General features: G+C 41.4%; 2 protein-coding genes across 3 annotated transcripts in view; both read right to left on the reverse strand.

The window, feature by feature from the left end:
• The window catches only part of LOC311135616 (phospholipase D2-like), a 36,648-nt gene extending 31,897 nt beyond the window's left edge, over positions 1–4,751 (reverse strand). For both annotated transcript variants that reach the window (XM_084169632.1, XM_084169631.1), the window contains exons 1-3: positions 4,552–4,751; positions 1,849–2,002; positions 1,559–1,689 (exon numbers count right to left, since the gene is read on the reverse strand). In XM_084169632.1, coding sequence (XP_084025758.1) covers positions 1,559–1,689; positions 1,849–1,990 — 273 coding nt within the window. In that variant the 5' untranslated portion in view covers positions 1,991–2,002; positions 4,552–4,751. The remainder of the gene's footprint in view (positions 1–1,558; positions 1,690–1,848; positions 2,003–4,551) is intronic.
• Positions 4,752–8,837: 4,086 nt separating this feature from the next.
• Positions 8,838–14,846, reverse strand: chrne (cholinergic receptor, nicotinic, epsilon; the record flags this gene model as incomplete). The annotated part of the gene is made up of 11 exons (XM_084169597.1): positions 8,838–9,042; positions 9,318–9,451; positions 11,287–11,494; positions 11,723–11,837; positions 11,957–12,071; positions 12,532–12,732; positions 12,991–13,250; positions 13,447–13,556; positions 13,772–13,816; positions 14,139–14,272; positions 14,765–14,846. 11 exons carry the CDS (start codon positions 14,844–14,846, stop codon positions 8,875–8,877), a joined length of 1,572 nt encoding a protein of 523 aa, XP_084025723.1. The 3' UTR covers positions 8,838–8,874.
• Between the last annotated feature and the right edge of the window lie 4,532 nt (positions 14,847–19,378).

Below are 19,378 nucleotides of genomic sequence, written 5' to 3' on the forward strand. Positions count from 1 at the left end.
GCAGCTAGAATTCCGGAGACGACGAACGCCGAAGCCTGCCCGAACAAGGGAGAGAGGCAGCCTCGGCCGAAACCGTGACAGTATCACAATTCCAGTGGGTCAGAAGTTTACATACACTAAGTTGACTGTGCCTTTAAACAGCTTGGAAAATTCCAGAAAATGGTTTAGAAGCTTCTGATAGGCTAATTGACATCATTTGAGTCAATTGGAGGTGTACCTGTGGATGTATTTCAAGGCCTACCTTCAAACTCACTGCCTCTTTGCTTGACATCATGGGAAAATCAACAGAAATCAGCCAAGACTTCAGAAAAAAATGTGTAGACCTCCACAAGTCTGGTTCATCCTTGGGAGCAATTTCCAAACGCCTGAAGGTACCACGTTCATCTGTACAAACAATAGTATGCAAGTGTAAACACCATGGGACCACGCAGCCGTCATACCTCTCAGGAAGGAGACGTGTTCTGTCTCCTAGAGATGAACGTACTTTGGTGCGAAAAGTGCAAATCAATCCCAGAACAACAGCAAAGGACCTTGTGAAGATGCTGGAGGAAACAGGTATAAAAGTATCTATTTCCACAGTAAAACAAGTCCTATATCGACATAACCTGAAAGGCCGCTCAGCAAGGAAGAAGCCACTGCTCCAAAACCGCCATAAAAAAGCCAGACTATGGTTTGCAACTGCACATGGGGACAAAGATCGTACTTTTTGGAGAAATGTCCTCTGGTCTGATGAAACAAAAATATAACTGTTTGTCCATAATGACCATTGTTATGTTTGGAGGAAAAAGGGGGATGCTTGCAAGCCAAAGAACACCATCCCAACCGTGAAGTGAAGCACGGGGGTGGCAGCATCATGCTGTGGGGGTGCTTTGCTGCAGGAGGGACTGGTGCACTTCACAAAATAGATGGCATCATGAGGAAGGAAAATTATGTGGATATATTGAAGCAACATCTCAAGACATCAATCAGGAAGTTAAAGCTTGGTCGCAAAAGGGTCTTCCAAATGGACAATGACTGCAAGCATACTTCCAAAATTGTGGCAAAATGGCTTAAGGACAACAAAGTCAAGGTATTGGAGTGGCCATCACAAAGCCCTGACCTCAATCCTATAGAAAATGTGTGGGAGGAACTGAAAAAGCGTGTGCGAGCAAGGAGCCTACAAACCTGACTCAGTTACACCAGCTCTGTCAGGAGGAATGGGCCAAAATTCACCCAACTTATTGTGGGAAGCTTGTAGAAGGCTACCAGAAACGTTTGACCCAAGTTAAACAATTTAAAGGGAATGCTACCAAATACTAATTGAGTGTATGTAAACTTCTGACCCACTGGGAATGTGATGAAATAAATAAAAGCTGAAATAAATCATTCTCTCTACTATTATTCTGACATTTCACATTCTTAAAATAAAGTGGTGATCCTAACTGACCTAACACAGGGAATTTGTACTAGGATTAAATGTCAGGAATTGTGAAAAACTGAGTTTAAATGTATTTGGCTAAGGTGTATGTAAACTTCCGACTTCAACTGTACACAGACACAAAGGAATGCACACAAACACCTTGGAGCGTGTGGTGTATCTCTCAGTGCTGTCCACTCTGCAGATGACCGGGGTCCCGGGCAGTAATACCGGCACACCTGCCTCTTTCACATCCAGCAGATGATGGACCACCAGGAAGGGACGCTCTTCTTCTGTAGGGGGGTCACATGATGCAGGCAATCCATCATCACAGATTAATAAAACACCCCAACTGGAGTTTCTCATCAGTCTGATGTGATGTAAAGGTATTTGGATGGAGGGAATAAAAAATGTATAGGCTATATCAACAACTTGTGTCTGTGTTTCCTCACCTCCTTCCTTCATGAGACCATCTAGCTCTTCCTTGCTTAGCTCATAGTCGTCCGTGATGAAGCGCTTTGTCTTTTGGGTCTCTGCCGCTCCCCCCTCTGGACCGGAAGGGGTTTTGCAGCATGCTGGTGCTGGACTGGCCATGGTGCTCTACCCCTTTCATCACACAGAAAAGGAGCACTAAATATGAATCATGCACACACCATAGTTCATAATTAACTCATGTTTTCTCTATGTGCGAGGACATAATAACTGAGAAACTCTCAAATCTAGCTGGACCGTTTAACATAGAAAATACAGGCCAATAGTGGGACTATACAATGCTATTACAGAGTCATTTAAACTAATTTCAGGCCTGTGCCAATACGGCAGAGAACAATTTTTCAGACACGTTATGTAGGAAGTACAGTGCCGTAAAGGATACTTAACACAGCTAAGTAATACATAGTGGGAGAATTGATCTATGAACTAGGAGAGACTGGGGCTTCAAGTGTGTCTAAATATAATCCTGGGACCTCTCAAGTGCCTCAGACACCGCAGTAAACCAGACAGATCACACCGATCACACCACAGCAGCAAGCAGGCGTAGAGGAAGCAGTGTCAACAGCTCAATACCATGTGTGCACAATGACATATGGGTGGGTTTTGAGAAGTTGAAGAGGAACAAATTACGAGATAACAGCATTAAACAGGAAAGACAGAGAGCATTCACCGCAATCATGTGTTGGTGGTGTTTACCTGTTTTTTTCCATCGACAGTGTGATACATAAGAAGCCTGGGACACAATGAGAGAGAAGAAGGGTGTGTGCAAATGCGTGTGGGTAGAGGGATCCGATTGGCTGAGTAGATTTGTTTCTAGGGCAACCAGGTTCCAGGTGGAACACAATCCAGAGAGAGAGAGATTGTGAGGGAGAGAGAGCGAGAGAGAACGAGAGAGAGAGAGAAAGCATTGGCAAAATTTGCACCACCATCTCCTACAAGTATCTTACTATTCAGAGTATCATTTCTAAAGTAAATATGTACTTTCTACTCCCATACATTTTCTCTGACACCCAAAAGTACTAGTTACAATTCGAATGCTCAGGCAGGACAGCAAAATGGTCCAATTCACCCACCTATCAATATAACGTGTTGTCATCCCTACTGCCTCTGATCTGGCAGACTCACTAAACACAAATACTGTGTTTGTAAATTATGTCTGAGTGTTGGAGTGTGCCTCTGATCATAAATAAATTAAAACAAGAAAATGTTGCCGTCTGGTTTGCTTAATATAAGAAGTTTGATCTATAGCATTTACTTTTACTTTCTACTTTTACTGAAGTATGACAATTTAGTACTTTTTTTTACACTGTACTTAAGTACATTTAAAACCAGATAGGACTACTTTTAGAATTTTACTCAAGTAGTATTTTACTGGGTGACTTTCACTTTTACTTGAGTCATTTTCTATTAAGGTACTGTGATTTACTTTGACTCAAGTATGACAATTTAGTACTTTTTCCACCATACATTTACATTTACATCATTTAGCAGATGCTCTTATCCAGAGCGACTTACAAATTACTGGTGGCTCCATAATTATTGTAAAACAACCAGTACTCCCATGGAATCAAAATCTAAAATCAGCCAGATATTTGCTTAATTTATTACACCAAATACATTTCTGAAGCTGGAGACTCTTATCTCCCTCACTAACTTTAAGCATCAGTTGTCAGAGCACCTTACCGATCACTGCTCCTGTACACAGCCCATCTGAAATTAGCCCACCCAACTACCTCATCCCCATATTGTTATTTATTTTGCTAATTTGCACCCCAGTATCTCTATTTGCACATCATCTCTTGCACATCTATCATTCCAGTGTTAATACTAATTGTAATTATTTTGCACTATGGCCTATTTATTGCCTTACCTCCATAACTTGCTACATTTGCACACACTGTATATATATATATATTTTTGTATTTTTGACTATGTTTTGTTTTACCCCATATGTAACTCGGTGTTGTTGTTTTTATCACACTGCTTTGCTTTATCTTGGCCAGGTCGCAGTTGTAAATGAGAACTTGTTCTCAACTGGCTTACCTGCTTAAATAAAGGTGAAATAAAAAAATTAAAAAAACACCATAATCAACATTATAATATAATAATAATAATATAATATGCCATTTAGCAGACGCTTTTATCCAAAGCGACTTACAGTCATGCGTGCATACATTTTTGTGTATGGGTGGTCCCGGGGATCGAACCCACTACCTTGGCGTTACAAGCGCCGTGCTCTACCAGCTGAGCTACAGAGGACCACCAAAAAGGTTCTATATTCTAGCTAGTCAGTCATTCAAATGACAAAATGATAGAGGCCTATTGCCTAGGCTACTAGCCTATAGATTTCCCCGCTTAAGCCATAATTCTTTATATCACCTTTAAAGCCTATGGAAAGTTTTTGTCATAGCCTCCACCCATCCCAGTTTCACCAGTGCAGTTACAGAGTTCCAAAACACTCCAGGGAAAAAAGTAAAATCTTGGCATGCGAGCGTAGGAGCAGATTTGACAATGTGAGACAATAATTAAGGGTCCAGTTGAACTGTCGCATAGGCCCTTATTAGTAGGCCTATTTACGCGCTGTTTTAAACAATTTTAAATCACGATAGTTCCCTTTAAATAGATAAGAGGGGGTTATTTTGGCAGAGGCGTAGGCTACTTACTAAAGCGTCACACAGAAAACATCTGAAAGATGATGGTCAAATTCCGAATAATTCCGTATTGTTGAATCAAAAGATCAATTAACTTTTAAAGTTTTTCATCCTAGTTCCTCCGTCCTAGTACACTTAACAGTAGTTTTTTAAAGTAAAAGAGAGGAGGGAGATACGCCCGATACCGTACTCACTCTAAACGATGCGCGAGTAAATGTTCCTTCCGGCTGCATTGTGTGTTCATGCAACGTTCATGCAACATTCACCCGGACTAGCCGGGACTGTAGCAGAATTAGCTATGAAGGAGTTTCAATATGATACAATAGCGCGCGATTAGTTGTCCAGATAAACATTGCATCACTGTACCAACAATGTATACATTTTCCTTTCACATTACCTATCCATGATCAAAGAAAATGTTGCATTGTGGCTGGCATAGTAGGTAGCAGCAATCCAGTTGCAGCCAGGTTTTCGGTGGTTGACAGCACACAACATTAGCCTGCATTGCACTTCTTCTATTAAAGCTCCAATGCAGCCATTCTTATCTCAATATCAAATTATTTCTTGGTAACAATTAAGTACCTTATTGTGATTGTTTAAATTTAAATGGTCAAAAGAAACTCAAATAACGTCTTAGCAAATAGCAATTTATCAAGCAATAATTTTGCTAGGACTATCTGGGAGCGGTCTGAGTGGGGAGGGGAAAACTGAAAACTAGCTGGTATTGGCAGAGAGGTTTGGAACTCTCTTATTGGTATATTAACCAGGCAGGGCAAAACTCCATCCCACCAAAACAGGCTGAAATTTCAGGCGGTCTTTTCAAACAGCTCCTACACTAAAAGTGCATTATCATAATGTTTTACAATTTCACAGTATTATTCCAACCTCATAGTGTGGAAATATATATAAAATAATAATAATAATAATATGCTGTTTAGCAGACGCTTTTATCCAAAGCGACTTACAGTCATGCGTGCATACATTTTTGTGTTTGGGTGGTCCCGGGGATCGAACCCACTACCTTGGCGTTACAAGCGCCGTGCTCTACCAGCTGAGCTACAGAGGACCAAAAACCGCATTTTTGCCTGAACTGGGCCTTTAACATTTTAACTACTTTCAACATAAAATCATAACAATAGCCTATAATCACAGGAGGTGTGTGGCACCTTAATTGGGGAGGACGGGCTCGTGATAATGGCTGGAGTAGAATGAGTGTAATGGTATCACATTTTGGGGGAGTAATATCTTTGTTTTCACTCAGAGATAACTGAATTGGACTGTGTAGTACGGCAGGAGAATTGGGTCAGTGATTAAAATAGTTGTGTGTATGGGTCATTATCAGCTCAATCTCACTCTCATGCTTTCAAATGAAAAGTAGATGTGTGTGAAAAGAGTCATGGTCCCCTTATGCATGCAGGAGGGTTGTGACATTGCCATGGACGGAAGCACAGAAGTTATTTAGAGTTTTCCAAGTGCTTTCACTCCACAGTACTGAGGCATAGTCTGTAGGGTTGAAGTTTAGAGGTTACGTCTGACATTTTCTCCCAATAGAGGACAAAGAGGATCTTTGGGGGGAGACTGCAGATTTGGGTGAGTCAGCAGTCATTGTCCAGCAATAGTGCTTACATTTACATTTTTAGATGGCCAGTCATTCACAGTCAGATGGACAGAGCACACTCTGTACACTCAGTGGCAGTAGTAAATAAAATGTGTTCAACCTAAAGGGATATTCATCTCAGATTAACTTACATTGTTTTAATATTGTAAATACATAAACAAATGTATATTTAAACAATGTAAAGATGAAAAAGCTTTTGTTTTTAAACACTTGATTTATTGCCCAAAGAAACATCAAAACATGAACTTGAAGGTGTGTAATCTATTCTTATATCACTCAAAAGTTGCATAATTATAGTGGTGTGAAATGTCTCAAACATGTAGAACTTGGCAGCAGCTAATGGGGATCCATAATAAATACATATACAAATACCCCTATAGGCTAACACTTATGTGTACTTTCACCTTACACCCTACACCCCCTGATCAGAAACTGCATCCCATTAATATGCCTTATGAACACCTTAATCTTCATTCACAAAGGTTTTAAGAATACTCTATAGTGAAACATAAAATGTAAACATTACAATACTTGACAGTAGTAGACAAAATTAATCAATACAGCCTTCCTTGCATGTGAGTTGTTGGTGCTGTCAGGGGTTGAAGAAATGTTTACTTTGCCTTTAATATTAAAACTACCTTCAAACTGTTGTGTTGCATGGTAGGATGCCGTGCTACTGCTCCATTTAATCGCTGGGAAAAGGAACAGAGATTGTGCTTGGATTCCCAAACGGCTGGATATATGATTATAGTCAAGACTTGGAATCAGGCAAGCAGTGTTTTGGAGGTGGTCTGGAGCTACCTTCGTCTTCATCATTGTCTGATATTTAAAAACTATCTCAAACTGCCATTTCAAGATTTAATAGCCACATATTGTATGTGCACCCTCTCTACAATGATCGCAACAGTCTTTTGATAAAAAATGTATTTGATTTAATTCTCACAGTATTAATAACAACATTAAATACTAACAACACTCGTGATACAGTATTTTTTTGTCTAAAACAAGTACAACACAGTACTTTCAAGCAATGGTTTGAATCTCAAAAGTTTTTACTGACTCTATATACCATCCAACACATCCTCTTAATGCTAAAACTCAACATATTCAATGCCCATAACGTAAAACAAACATAAATTGTTGTATGCATTGTTGTTCATGATGATTGCATAGGTTTTATTTGTGTATGCTAACAACAGCAACATAGGGGCTTTAATTGTGTAGGATTGTAATTGTATACGAAAAAGTAATTGTATATTTACATTCATTTTATAAATGAGGCACACATTGGACAGAAAGGAAGGAAAGGCCTCAGTTTCTAACTTTGAAATAAGTCTCTGTGTTATTGTGTCATTCTTAGAAATTAAACAGAACAATTCACTTAACCATGTAAATGTAGCATGTGTAAATTAAAGTAACTAGTTAAATCAAATATTCTTACAGTATATGGTCTTCTTACATTGCATTATATCCATCAGTAAACACCTGTGTCACATAGGGTGGCAGGTAGCTTAGTGGGTAAGAGCGTTGTGCCAGTAATCGAAAGGTCGCTGGTTCTAATCCCCGAGCCGACTAGGTGAAAAATCTGTCGATGTGCCCTTAAGCAAGGCACTTAACCCTAAATAAGAGCGTCTAGTAAAATACATATACACTGAGTATACCAAACATTAGGAGCACTTTCCTAATATTGAGTTGAACACCCCCCCTTTTGCACTCAGAACAGCCTCAATTCGTCAGGGCATGGACTCTACAAGGTGTCGAAAGCGTTCCACAGGAATGCTGGCCCATGTTGACTCCAATGCTTCCCACAGTTGTGTCAAGCTGTCTGGATGTCCTTTGGGTGGTGGACCATTCTTGATACACAAGGGAAACCGTTGAGTGTGAAAAACCCAGCAGCGTTGCAGTTCTTGACACAAACCAATGCGCCTGGCACCTACTACCGTACTCTGTTCAAAGGCACTTCCAATTTTTGTCTTGCCCATTCACCCTCTGAATGGCACACATACACAATCCGTGTCTCAATTGTCTGAATGCTTAAAAATACTTATTTAACCTGTCTCCTCCCCTTCATCTACACTGATTGAAGTGGATTTAACAAGTGACATCAATAAGGGATCATAGCTTTCACCTGGATTCACCTGGTCAGTCTATGTCATGGAAGGAGCACGTGTTCTTAATGTTTTGTATACTCAGTGTACATCACCATACAGTGAGATACAAGAAAGACAAGAATTCTGCAGGGTATAGGTGATCTGCAGCGTCCTCCTAAGGTAGTGTGTAAAGACTAAGGTATGAATAAGGTTGAAGGCTAAAACAGAGATCTAGCTTCTTCATTTTGTTCTAACATAACAAAGCCCACAAAAGCCCACAGCAGACTTGTTGAATTAATTTCACAACTGCTTCGCCACAAACTGTTCGAGGCTTTTGGTATTATGAAAAATCCAATTCACACATGTATATCACACATAACAAGAAATGGTTAAGCTTTAACACAAAACACAGGATGAAATATTTATCAAAAAGGATGACGTGATATCAAGACGATACCATTTTCAGTCATCTACTGCTAAAAAGACTAATAAATAAGATAAGTAAGAGTAATAAGTAAGTGAATAAATGAGCAAGACATCTTAGCTCTCAATGATATGAAGACGATGATGATGTGTCCTGTAACCTGTGACCAGATTAAGAGAGGGGGAGGGCCTTGCCTTGCCCCCCTAACTGGGGAGGTATCGTTTGTTTTCCCCAGGGAATGGAAAATCTGGGACGGAGTTGAAATGTCCCGTGAGGAAGATGGCGACCGTTCCGATGGAGAAGAGGGCCATGGCCACCCAGAAACAAACCTTGTCAATCATCTTCCCGATCAATACCCAGCTCTCCATTTCCTATGGGACAGTTAACGGTGAGTCAGAAGGGGGTAGAAGTGGGGAGATAATAACCCACAATGTTCTATCAAGATTTCTCAACTCTCAGCTCATCATAGGCCAGTATTCACAAAGTGTCTCAGAGAAGGCCTTTTAATCCTTTATTTTATCACGAATAAATCCGGATCAGCACTCTTTGTGAATACGGCCTTGAACTGGTTGAATTTAGATTAAATTGACCCAAACCCTGATGGACAGGTATACACCTACATCCCCAGAGTAAAAGCAATACTTACTGATCCAATGTCATTTGCTTGCTTTGTGCTCTCAGTGATAAAGTTACAAGCGTCCACACATTCCTTGATCTCTGGAGCAGCTTGGGCGAGGCTCTTGTACAGGCTGGCTGTGGTGCTCACATCAATACCATCCACTAGAGGGTAGCAGAGACGCATCAATACCATCCACTAGAGGGTAGCAGAGACACATCAATACCATCCACTAGAGGGTAGCAGAGACACATCAATACCATCCACTAGACGGTAGCAGAGACACATCAATACCATCCACTAGAGGGTAGCAGAGACACATCAATACCATCCACTAGAGGGTAGCAGAGACACATCAATACCATTCACTAGGGAAGCAGAGACATCAATACCATCCACTAGGGAAGCAGAGACACATCAATACCATCCACTAGAGGGCAGCAGAGACACATCAATACCATCCACTAGGAAAGCAGAGACACATCAATACCATCCACTAGAGGGTAGCAGAGACACATCAATACCATCCACTAGGGAAGCAGAGACACATCAATACCATCCACTAGGGAAGCAGACACATCAATACCATCCACTAGAGGGTAGCAGAGATACATCAATACCATCCACTAGAGGGTAGCAGAGATACATCAATACCATGACTAGAGGGTAACAGAGACACATCAATCCCATCAACTAGATGGTAGCAGAGACACATACAGTTACCTAAAGGTACACTGATGATGGACCACAGTGCTAATCTTGATCCCATCTCCTTTTCCCATTGATTTTGATACTTATTTACAATATCAAATACAACCTAAATGCTTTTTAAAACCAATTCAAATTAAGCCAGACATCTATTCAGAAAAGTGGCTTGCTGGATAATGCACATACATTCCCCTCTGTATTTATTTGGATATTGAGGCTCAAACTTTTAATTTAGTTCTATACTCCAGCAGTACAGAATGTCACCTTTTATTTGAGGGTATTTTCATACATATCTGTTTAACCGTTTAGAAATGAAAGCACTTTATGTATCTAGCCCCCCCCCCATTTGATGTGTCATATTTGGACAAATTCATTTGTATTAAAGTAGTAAAAACGTTAGTATTTGGTCTCATATTCCTAGCATACAATGACTACATCAAGCTTGTGACTCTACAAACTTGTTGGAGGCATTTGCAGTTTGTTCAGTTTGTGTTTCGGATTATCTTGTGCCCAATTGAAATGCATGGTAAATAATGTATTATGTCATTTTGGAGTCACTTTTATTGTAAATAAGAATATAATATGTTTCTAAACACTTTTAGAATTATGTGGATGCTACCATGATTACAGATAATCATGAATGATTTGTGAATAATGATAAATGTGAAAAATGTTCAGAGGCACAAAGATCATACCCCCAAAACATGCTAACCTCTCACCATTACCAATAACAGAGGAGGTTAGCATTTTTGGTGGGGGTATGATATTTATGCCTCTGTAACTTTCTCACTCATCATTATTCACGATTCAACATAATCCCAAACAAAATAAACTGTAAATGCATCCAACAAGTTTGTAGAGTCACATGCTTGATGTAGTCATTGCGTGCTAGGAATATGGGACCAAATACTAAACTTAATACACTATAAGTGAATTTGTCCAAATACTTATGACACCTTCAAATGGGGTGACTAGATACATAAAGTGCTTTCATTTCTAAATGGTAAAACAGATACAGTATGTACAAAAATACCCTAAAATAAAAGGTGACATTCTGTACTGTCGCCTCAAATAAAACATTTGATCTCAAATCCAAAATGCTGGAGTATAGAGCCAAATTAAAAGTTTTAGCTTCACTGTCCAAATAAATACAGATGGGAGTGTAACTACTATTTACTACTACATCTGAAAGGTTGTTAATCAGAAAGGAGACTGTCAAATGTTGATAAACTGTGAATTGCCCCATGCGCTACCCTTTGCTCCCTAGCGGTATCTCTTTCCTTAATCTTACCAAATGATCGTGTGAGGCCATGCCTCTCTCTCTGTTTGTCAAACATCATCTCGCTGCGTGGTTGTTTTAGCACATACTCCTCCGCTCTCTGCATCAGGCCGAACGAGCTACGCCGTCGCTCCCTCACTCCATTCACCTCCGCCTCTGCCTCTCCATCATCCACCAGAGGGTCCATGCCCAGGAATCGAGGGACAAGCTCCAGGAAGACCTGAACAGAGGAGAGGAAAGGTGGAATAGGTATTAGTTAGGCAAGAAAAAAGTTGAATATTCGTTCTGATAAAGTAGCATTTTATCATATCGTATTGTATTGTTTCTTAATACAGATGACATTTACTTTGTCCATTCTATGTTTGTTTGGGCTAGTGTTACAGGAGCCTTGATTTCAGTTTTGATTTTGCATTTCTCCCGTGTTATTATACAGTTACTGTATACATACGTGTTTGATAGTGGGGGACATGGTGTGAGTATTGGGACTGCGGAGGGAGATGTTGAGCACCACGATTTGGTTGGTGGCGATAAGCGTTGTCACAGACATGACAAAGATCAGGTACCTGGGAAGAGAAGAACAGACAGATGTGGATGGAGAGGGGGTTGGGCTCTTATGGAGTTACAGATATACTGTATATGGAGGAAGGCAGTAAGAAAGAGACTGGAGAAAATTCTTACTCACTTGCCAATGAGAGGGACATTGAGAGATGTCTCAGGGACCTTCTGAGCAATAAGAAAGAGGAAGACAGTCTGAGCCAGCAGGACAGAGATGGACACAGTTAACTTCTGTCCCCCAGCTGTGAAGGGGACAATGGAGAGTCAGAGGGGTACAGAGGGGAGTGCAGTGCTTTTCCCATCATCATCCTCATAGATGACAACAGACATAATATATTGTACTCTAGCAATTCCAGACATAACATGAGAGTGCTCAAGTGCTTCCAAATGCTTCCAAGTGCTTTAGTTGGGATGCAGTAACCTATTGACATTGTCTTGCACAGGCAAACTGAGTCCAACTAAAGTCCAACAACATACAGTGCATTCTCTAATTTGAAACTCAAAACCATTAAATCTATGTTAGAGCATTTCTTAAATAGAAATTATTTGAAATAATAGTCAATATACAAAGCAACACAAGTAACAATAGCAGACAACTGCTAACTTCAGTTGTTGATGGCATACTGCATCATCTTCCTGTTTCATTAACCCTAAGTTAAACCCTTACACCACTGACCAATCAGCAGCAGCGTTGCCACTGACCCTGTGCAGGTAGGAAGTAGGCCAGGACGACCAGGGAGGAGATAAGTGAGCAGGGCAGAATGATGTTGATGATGTAGAACAGAGGTTTCCTCTGGATGACCAGGTTGAAGGAGATTTCCTGGTACTCCAGGTCATCAGGAGTGTAGCGTGAGTTGATCAGCTTCCTGGCTGGCCGGTGCTTTATGGCCCACTCACCGTTCTCTAACAGGGTGGAAACAAAGACACTGGGATGAGTAGAAGCCATTTCATTAGGATTGGACCTGTTGACGGGTTGTGTCAGTTGTTTGCAGATAGGTGTAGGCCTACAGATTGATTTTGAGGAACTACAAAGTTTCATATACAGCATTTGTGTCACACATGCAGGACCTGAGTAGTAGTATAAAACTATCAAAGGGGTTTTGAAATATAATTTATTCAAATCCATATAAACAAAACATTGCAACATTAGTGTGTGTATACCAGTGAAGGCCTCAGGATCAATGTCCACCCACTCAATGGGCTGTTCAGTCTCCGCGTCAACAGCCAGTATGATTTCCAACTCATTTGCACTGTATGTCTGGGACCTAAAGACTAAAGTGCAGTTCTGGTAGTCAAAGGGGAAGTAGGTGATCTCTATGGCACATGTGCTGCGGTAGATAGCTGGAGGCAGCCAGTACATATAGCCACTGGAGTAGATTAACACATTGGCATAGTAGGCCACATCAAACTTGCCATCAATGCTGCAGAGGAGGGGGAAGAGAGGAGGGGGGACAGAGGAGGGGGAAGAGAGGAGGTGGAAGGAAAGGGTAGAGAGTGCGATGAAACGCGTTCAAGAGTTTATTGGTCAAAACAAAACAGAGCCACAGATGGGGGGAAATCAGAATGAGGAACAAAGTCAAAGGAAAAGAAGATGAAAGCCCTCCTCTACTGGCTCACTTGTTCTCAAGGACAATGTCAGGGAGCCACACTGTGTTATAAGGCACACGGATAACCTCGATGCCAAAATACTCAGAGGTGTTCCAGGCCAGGCGAATATCGTTCCATTGCTGCGGGAGGGAGCGGAGGGTGTCGGCAGAGGAGAGAGAGTGGGAGGATCAGATGGAAATAAAAGACAGACAGATAGAAAGAAATCAGGTCAAAGTAGGAGAAAATAAAAAAACTGAAATAATCTAGTCAAAGAAGTACGCAGGAACCACATGAGAAATTAATTGAGAAGATACAGTATATAAAAAAATAGGTCCACAATGAGAGAAACACTCACAATCTCAATCCAGACATTAGTCGTGAGAGTCTCTTCCTTTTCGTTCTGTAACAGAGGATATATACATGATGGTCTGATGCAAACATTTGTCTATTTTTATTTGGGTAGCCTACATAACCTTACAGGAATAAATGTGGAGGTGCAGTGACATTGTGAAAGGGTAGTTGGTAACTGTGGCAGCTCTATGGGATTATGCTGGGCAGTTTGATATGTGATAGTACTGTAGTGCACCCAGCATGGTTGAAGCATAGGACTGTTTAGATGGTAATGCGTATGAAATGTTGTTGGGTTGCAGCAGGTGTGTAATGTGTGTGTGTAATATGTGTTGTATGGTGTTATGCTGCATCAGGTGTGAACTGTCTCTCACCAGGGAGATGAGGTTGGTGAGAATCAGCTTGACCTGCACCGCCACCTTGTCAGTGGGGTGCGCTGCTGGACGGATGTTCTTGTTGTAGCCTCTGAACAGGTCCCCGATCAGCTTAGACTCCTCATTACAACTCACTGCACCAGGCAGGGAGCGAGAGAGAGAGCGAGAGCGAGAGCACACAGCAGAGTGCAATGGCATTATATGATGAGAGATGGGTGGAGTAAAACCCATAGGGAATACAACACATAACATTTCAAAGGACCCATAACACTTAAAATGCAAAATGACCTTAAATAGTCAGTGACCGATTGCTTTGCTAAAATCACCCAATGAACCCTTTTCAATTTACATGTTTGGCATTTAGGCATGTCAACCCTAACATCAAAAGTTGTAACAATGTTCGTGAAAGTTTTCACAGCGCCTATACAAACAAGAACATGACATCTGCTTCCCAGGAACAATAATAACAACCCCATTGTGTCGTAATGATTCAAAGAAACACCAAAACAACAGGCGCACACACATTTGGCATGGAGACAGAGATTAATAGTCTACACACCGAGAGGTGCCATTGCCAAGAGCCGTGATCCTGACCATGAAAAAAAACAATCAATATACGCACTTACCTGGTACTGTCACACCCCAGAGTAGGCCTACAGTTGCAATCAAACACGTCCAAAAGGATTGCGTTGCCATCGCAAAGTTCATTGCTCTTTACGCACAGTTCCAGATTTGAGTGAAGTACAAATTGAAAGAAAGAGAAAGCGAGAGGTTATTTCCGAATGGCTCGTCGTCTCTCTTATCCCGCTGCCCCAGCTGTCGCTACCCGCGGCTCGGGTTACATAGCAGCCGAGAAGCGCTAAACTTGGTCTTAAAGTCACACTCGTTCATCATAATAATCATTATTATTATACTATGGGGTGGTTATGACAATGCTCCGATTATGAAGAGGACCTTTTCTGCTTGATATGTCAGCGAGTTTCAAACTAGTAATAGCCCACAACATTCTGAAAGTAGGCTGGAATGGAATAGTGTCCATTTACAAAGTAGCCTATCTCTGTTTTACAAATATTGCATCTATAGGCCCAATATGCCAAGACCACAACTGACCATTTTTGAAAACGTGTGTGTGTGAGGGCGTGCGTGTGTCGACGCTACTCGTGAGCAAGGTGAACAGGTGACAGGGATCCAGTTTGGAAGCTGCTCCATTGCACTGCCCCCACTCTCTACCGGGGGAGGGTATAAATAAATAGCGTCTATGCTGTGCTCCTTGCTGTTTGCACTGCGGGGCTCCAGTGAAACGGGTCAATCTCGGGGGGATTGGGGTGGGGAGGGAAGGAAAGGGAAGATTTTGTCCTGATGACGGCTGGGCATAGACGATAGACAGGAAGGGGTCTCGTTAATATGACTTATGTACCAGGACATGTGTGTGTGTGTGTGTGTGTGTGTGTGTGTTCAGATTGGAGACGCCGGATGCGCCTGTTAAATTCATTTGAGTGACCAAACCCTAGCTAGTTGGCAGCAGTGCACGCGCTGCAGTGAATATGTGCGCAAAATGCAGTGGAGAGGTAAGAATCCAATCATCAGCATATCAGCATACAATTGTCGTTGGTATTTGATAACGACGTCAACCAACGTTAATGAACATTTCCATGGAATAAATCAAATAAAGGCCTAATGAACATTTATTGTCGATACCGGGAGGTATTAACCGATATTTGTTGTAGCTTTTGGTCAATTCGATTTTTTTCCTTCAAATTTTATCATGCAGCTGCCTGGATGTAAAGAAACTGTTGGTGAAGTTGTCTATGTTAAAACAACAAGGATATAATCTATGCCTTGTATAATGTGTTCGGTGTGAATTCTGCCGTCTTCGAAGTGCCTCTAAAAATACATTAGTGAAACGAAACCTCTGTGTCTGGGAGACCGATACGTATCTCACGGTCGCAGAGTTCACAAATTCAAGCCACAGAGCAGGACACATGTCCCACATAACATATACTATTATCATGCACACCTTCCTCAATGTTACAACAGTCTAAACTATATTTACACTTTGATTGCCCCCCAAAGCAATGTACACATGCACACGCAAACGCACATGCACGCACACACACTCACACACACCACATCAACACTTAAGACTTATCTCAGTTGGTGTTTTCGGCTAAGTAGTAGGCTAAATTCTTCACATGACCCACCCCTCCTTCCCCACATCCTTCCCTAATGAATGCCCTTGTTTTCACTTTTCCCTCCTCCAACAAATACACAATTATGCATCCCCCCTCTTCTCCTGAGCACACGAGTGTGATTAGTATGTGTCTCTGCCCGTCCTCCACCCCAACAAAAGCACAGCCACTGATAATAACATATACATTTACATCATTTAGCAGACGCTCTTATCCAGAGCGACTTACAAATTGGCCAAAGTCTATCAGTAATGGTGATAATGGAGGAACACGTACAGTATTTCCCCTATACCCCAGTAGTTTATCAACCCATACATCTCAGATGTGGCCTACTATCTACAGAATGTGTCATCAGGTTTTGTCAGGATATATCTGACGTCAACGTACTTCAAGATACTACCTCAATTACCTCGAATAACCGGTGCCCCCCCACATTGACTAGGCACCGGAACCCCCTGAATATAGCCTCGCTATTGTTATTTTACTGCTGCTCTTTAATTATTTGTTACTTTAATTTCTTTTTTTTTGTACTTAATGTTTTTATTTTTGGGGGGTATTCTTTCTTAAAATTGCATTGTTGTTTAAGGGCTTGTAAGTAAGCAATTCACTGTAAGGTCTACATCTGTTGTATTCCGCGCATGTGACAAATACAATTTGATTAGATTTTATTAGATTTTGTAGGTCTACAGCCAATCACAGCATTTATAATGTTAGTCACATCGGCAATGGTGTTGTGAAATAGCTTTTTGTATGTCTTTGTATCTTTTTCAAATACTGCCTCTGTTTCAACTGTTGGTGGCTTAGCTCCTTCTAAATGTTTCTTTCAGAAGATCTCTTTGTGAGGACCAGATTGAGCTCTTCCATAAATTGAGATTGCTTAGCTTCCCATTGACATAAAGGGGCATGGCAGACTTTGTGGAGTTATTGATTGACAAGCTCAGTTGGCAAACTCATTGGCAAATTCTGCAATTTAATAAATTGCAGGAAAACCCCACTGCAGGTCCACTGAAAATGTTAATTATTTACTGAACTGTGATTCTGTGGTCATTTTGTTCTCTTACACTACCTCCCCTCTGATATATAAACACGCTGTTAGACATTTGGTAAGCCTGGATGTGGAACTGTGTTTTTACAGGGGGTGATTAAAGAAAATGATTTGTTGTATTAGCTGGTGTAGAGAATGGGTATTGCTTCGGTGGGACAGATCACACTTGCTTAATCAGCTAGCGGCTGACTAACTCAGCTCATTTCTGGAATCTTACATTGATCAACAAAGCTGAAGACTGACACAGAGTTTGGCAAATAAAAGAGGGAGCCATAAAAGGAGAAGGACTGAAACAAAGTGAAAGAAGGACAGAGCATAGATAAAGAGAGCAGGACCAGGACGGTTGGGTTTGAAATAGAAAACAGAAAACAGAAACAGAACAAAAGGAGAAAGTTAAAGATTGATAAAACTATTGAGGCACGACGGCATAGAGAAAGCATATTTTGTCAGGTGGTTTGAGGGGTAGGGTGACAATAAAATAACAATAATGAGGCTATAAACAGTGGGGAGAACAAGTATTTGATACACTGCCGATTTTGCAGGTTTTCCTACTTACAAAGCATGTAGAGGTCTGTAATTTTTATCATAGGTACACTTCAACTGTGAGAGACTGAATCTAAAACAAAAATCTAGAAAATCACATTGTATGATTTTTAAGTAATTAATTTGCATTTTATTGCATGACATAAGTATTTGATCACCTACCAACCAGTAAGAATTCCGGCTCTCACAGACCTGTTAGTTTTTCTTTAAGAAGCCCTACTGTTCTCCACTCATTACCTGTATTAACTGCACCTGTTTGAACTCGTTACCTGTATAAAAGACACCTGTCCACACACTCAATCAAACAGACTCCAACCTCTCCACAATGGCCAAGACCAGAGAGCTGTGTAAGGACATCAGGGATAAAATTGTAGACCTGCACAAGGCTGGGATGGGCTACAGGACAATGGGCAAGCAGCTTGGTGAGAAGGCAACAACTGTTGGCGCAACTATTAGAAAATGGAAGAAGTTCAAGATGACGGTCAATCACCCTCGGTCTGGGGCTCCATGCAAGATCTCACCTCGTGGGGCATCAATGATCATGAGGAAGGTGAGGGATCAGCCCAGAACTACACGGCAGGACCTGGTCAATGACCTGAAGAGAGCTGGGACCACAGTCTCAAAGAAAACCATTAGTAACACACTACGCCGTCATGGATTAAAATCCTGCAGCGCACGCAAGGTCCCCCTGCTCAAGCCAGCGCATGTCCAGGCCCATCTGAAGTTTGCCAATGACCATCTGGATGATCCAGAGGAGGAATGGGAGAAGGTCATGTGGTCTGATGAGACAAAAATAGAGCTTTTTGGTCTAAACTCCACTCGCTGTGTTTGGAGGAAGAAGAAGGATGAGTACAACCCTAAGAACACCATCCCAACCGTGAAGCATGGAGGTGGAAACATCATTCTTTGGGGATGCTTTTCTGCAAAGGGGACAGGACGACTGCACCGTATTGAGGGGAGGATGGATGGGGCCATGTATCGCGAGATCTTGGCCAACAACCTCCTTCCCTCAGTAAGAGCATTGAAGATGGGTCGTGGCTGGGTCTTCCAGCATGACAACGACCCGAAACACACAGCCAGGGCAACTAAGGAGTGGCTCCGTAAGAAGCATCTCAAGGTCCTGGAGTGGCCTAGCCAGTCTTCAGACCTGAACCCAATAGATTGTATTGTATTGCCCAGCGACAGCCCCGAAACCTGAAGGATCTGGAGAAGGTCTGTATGGAGGAGTGGGCCAAAATCCCTGCTGCAGTGTGTGCAAACCTTGTCAAGACCTACAGGAAACATATGATCTCTGTAATTGCAAACAAAGGTTTCTGTACCAAATATTAAGTTTAGCTTTGCTGATGTATCAAATACTTATGTCATGCAATAAAATGCAAATTAATTACTTAAAAATCATACAATGTGATTTTCTGGATTTTTGTTTTAGATTCCGTCTCTCACAGTTGAAGTGTACCTATGAT

The sequence above is a fragment of the Coregonus lavaretus genome, assembly GCF_964263955.1.
Source record: "Coregonus lavaretus genome assembly, chromosome: 10".
Classification (NCBI taxonomy): Eukaryota; Metazoa; Chordata; class Actinopteri; order Salmoniformes; family Salmonidae; genus Coregonus; species Coregonus lavaretus.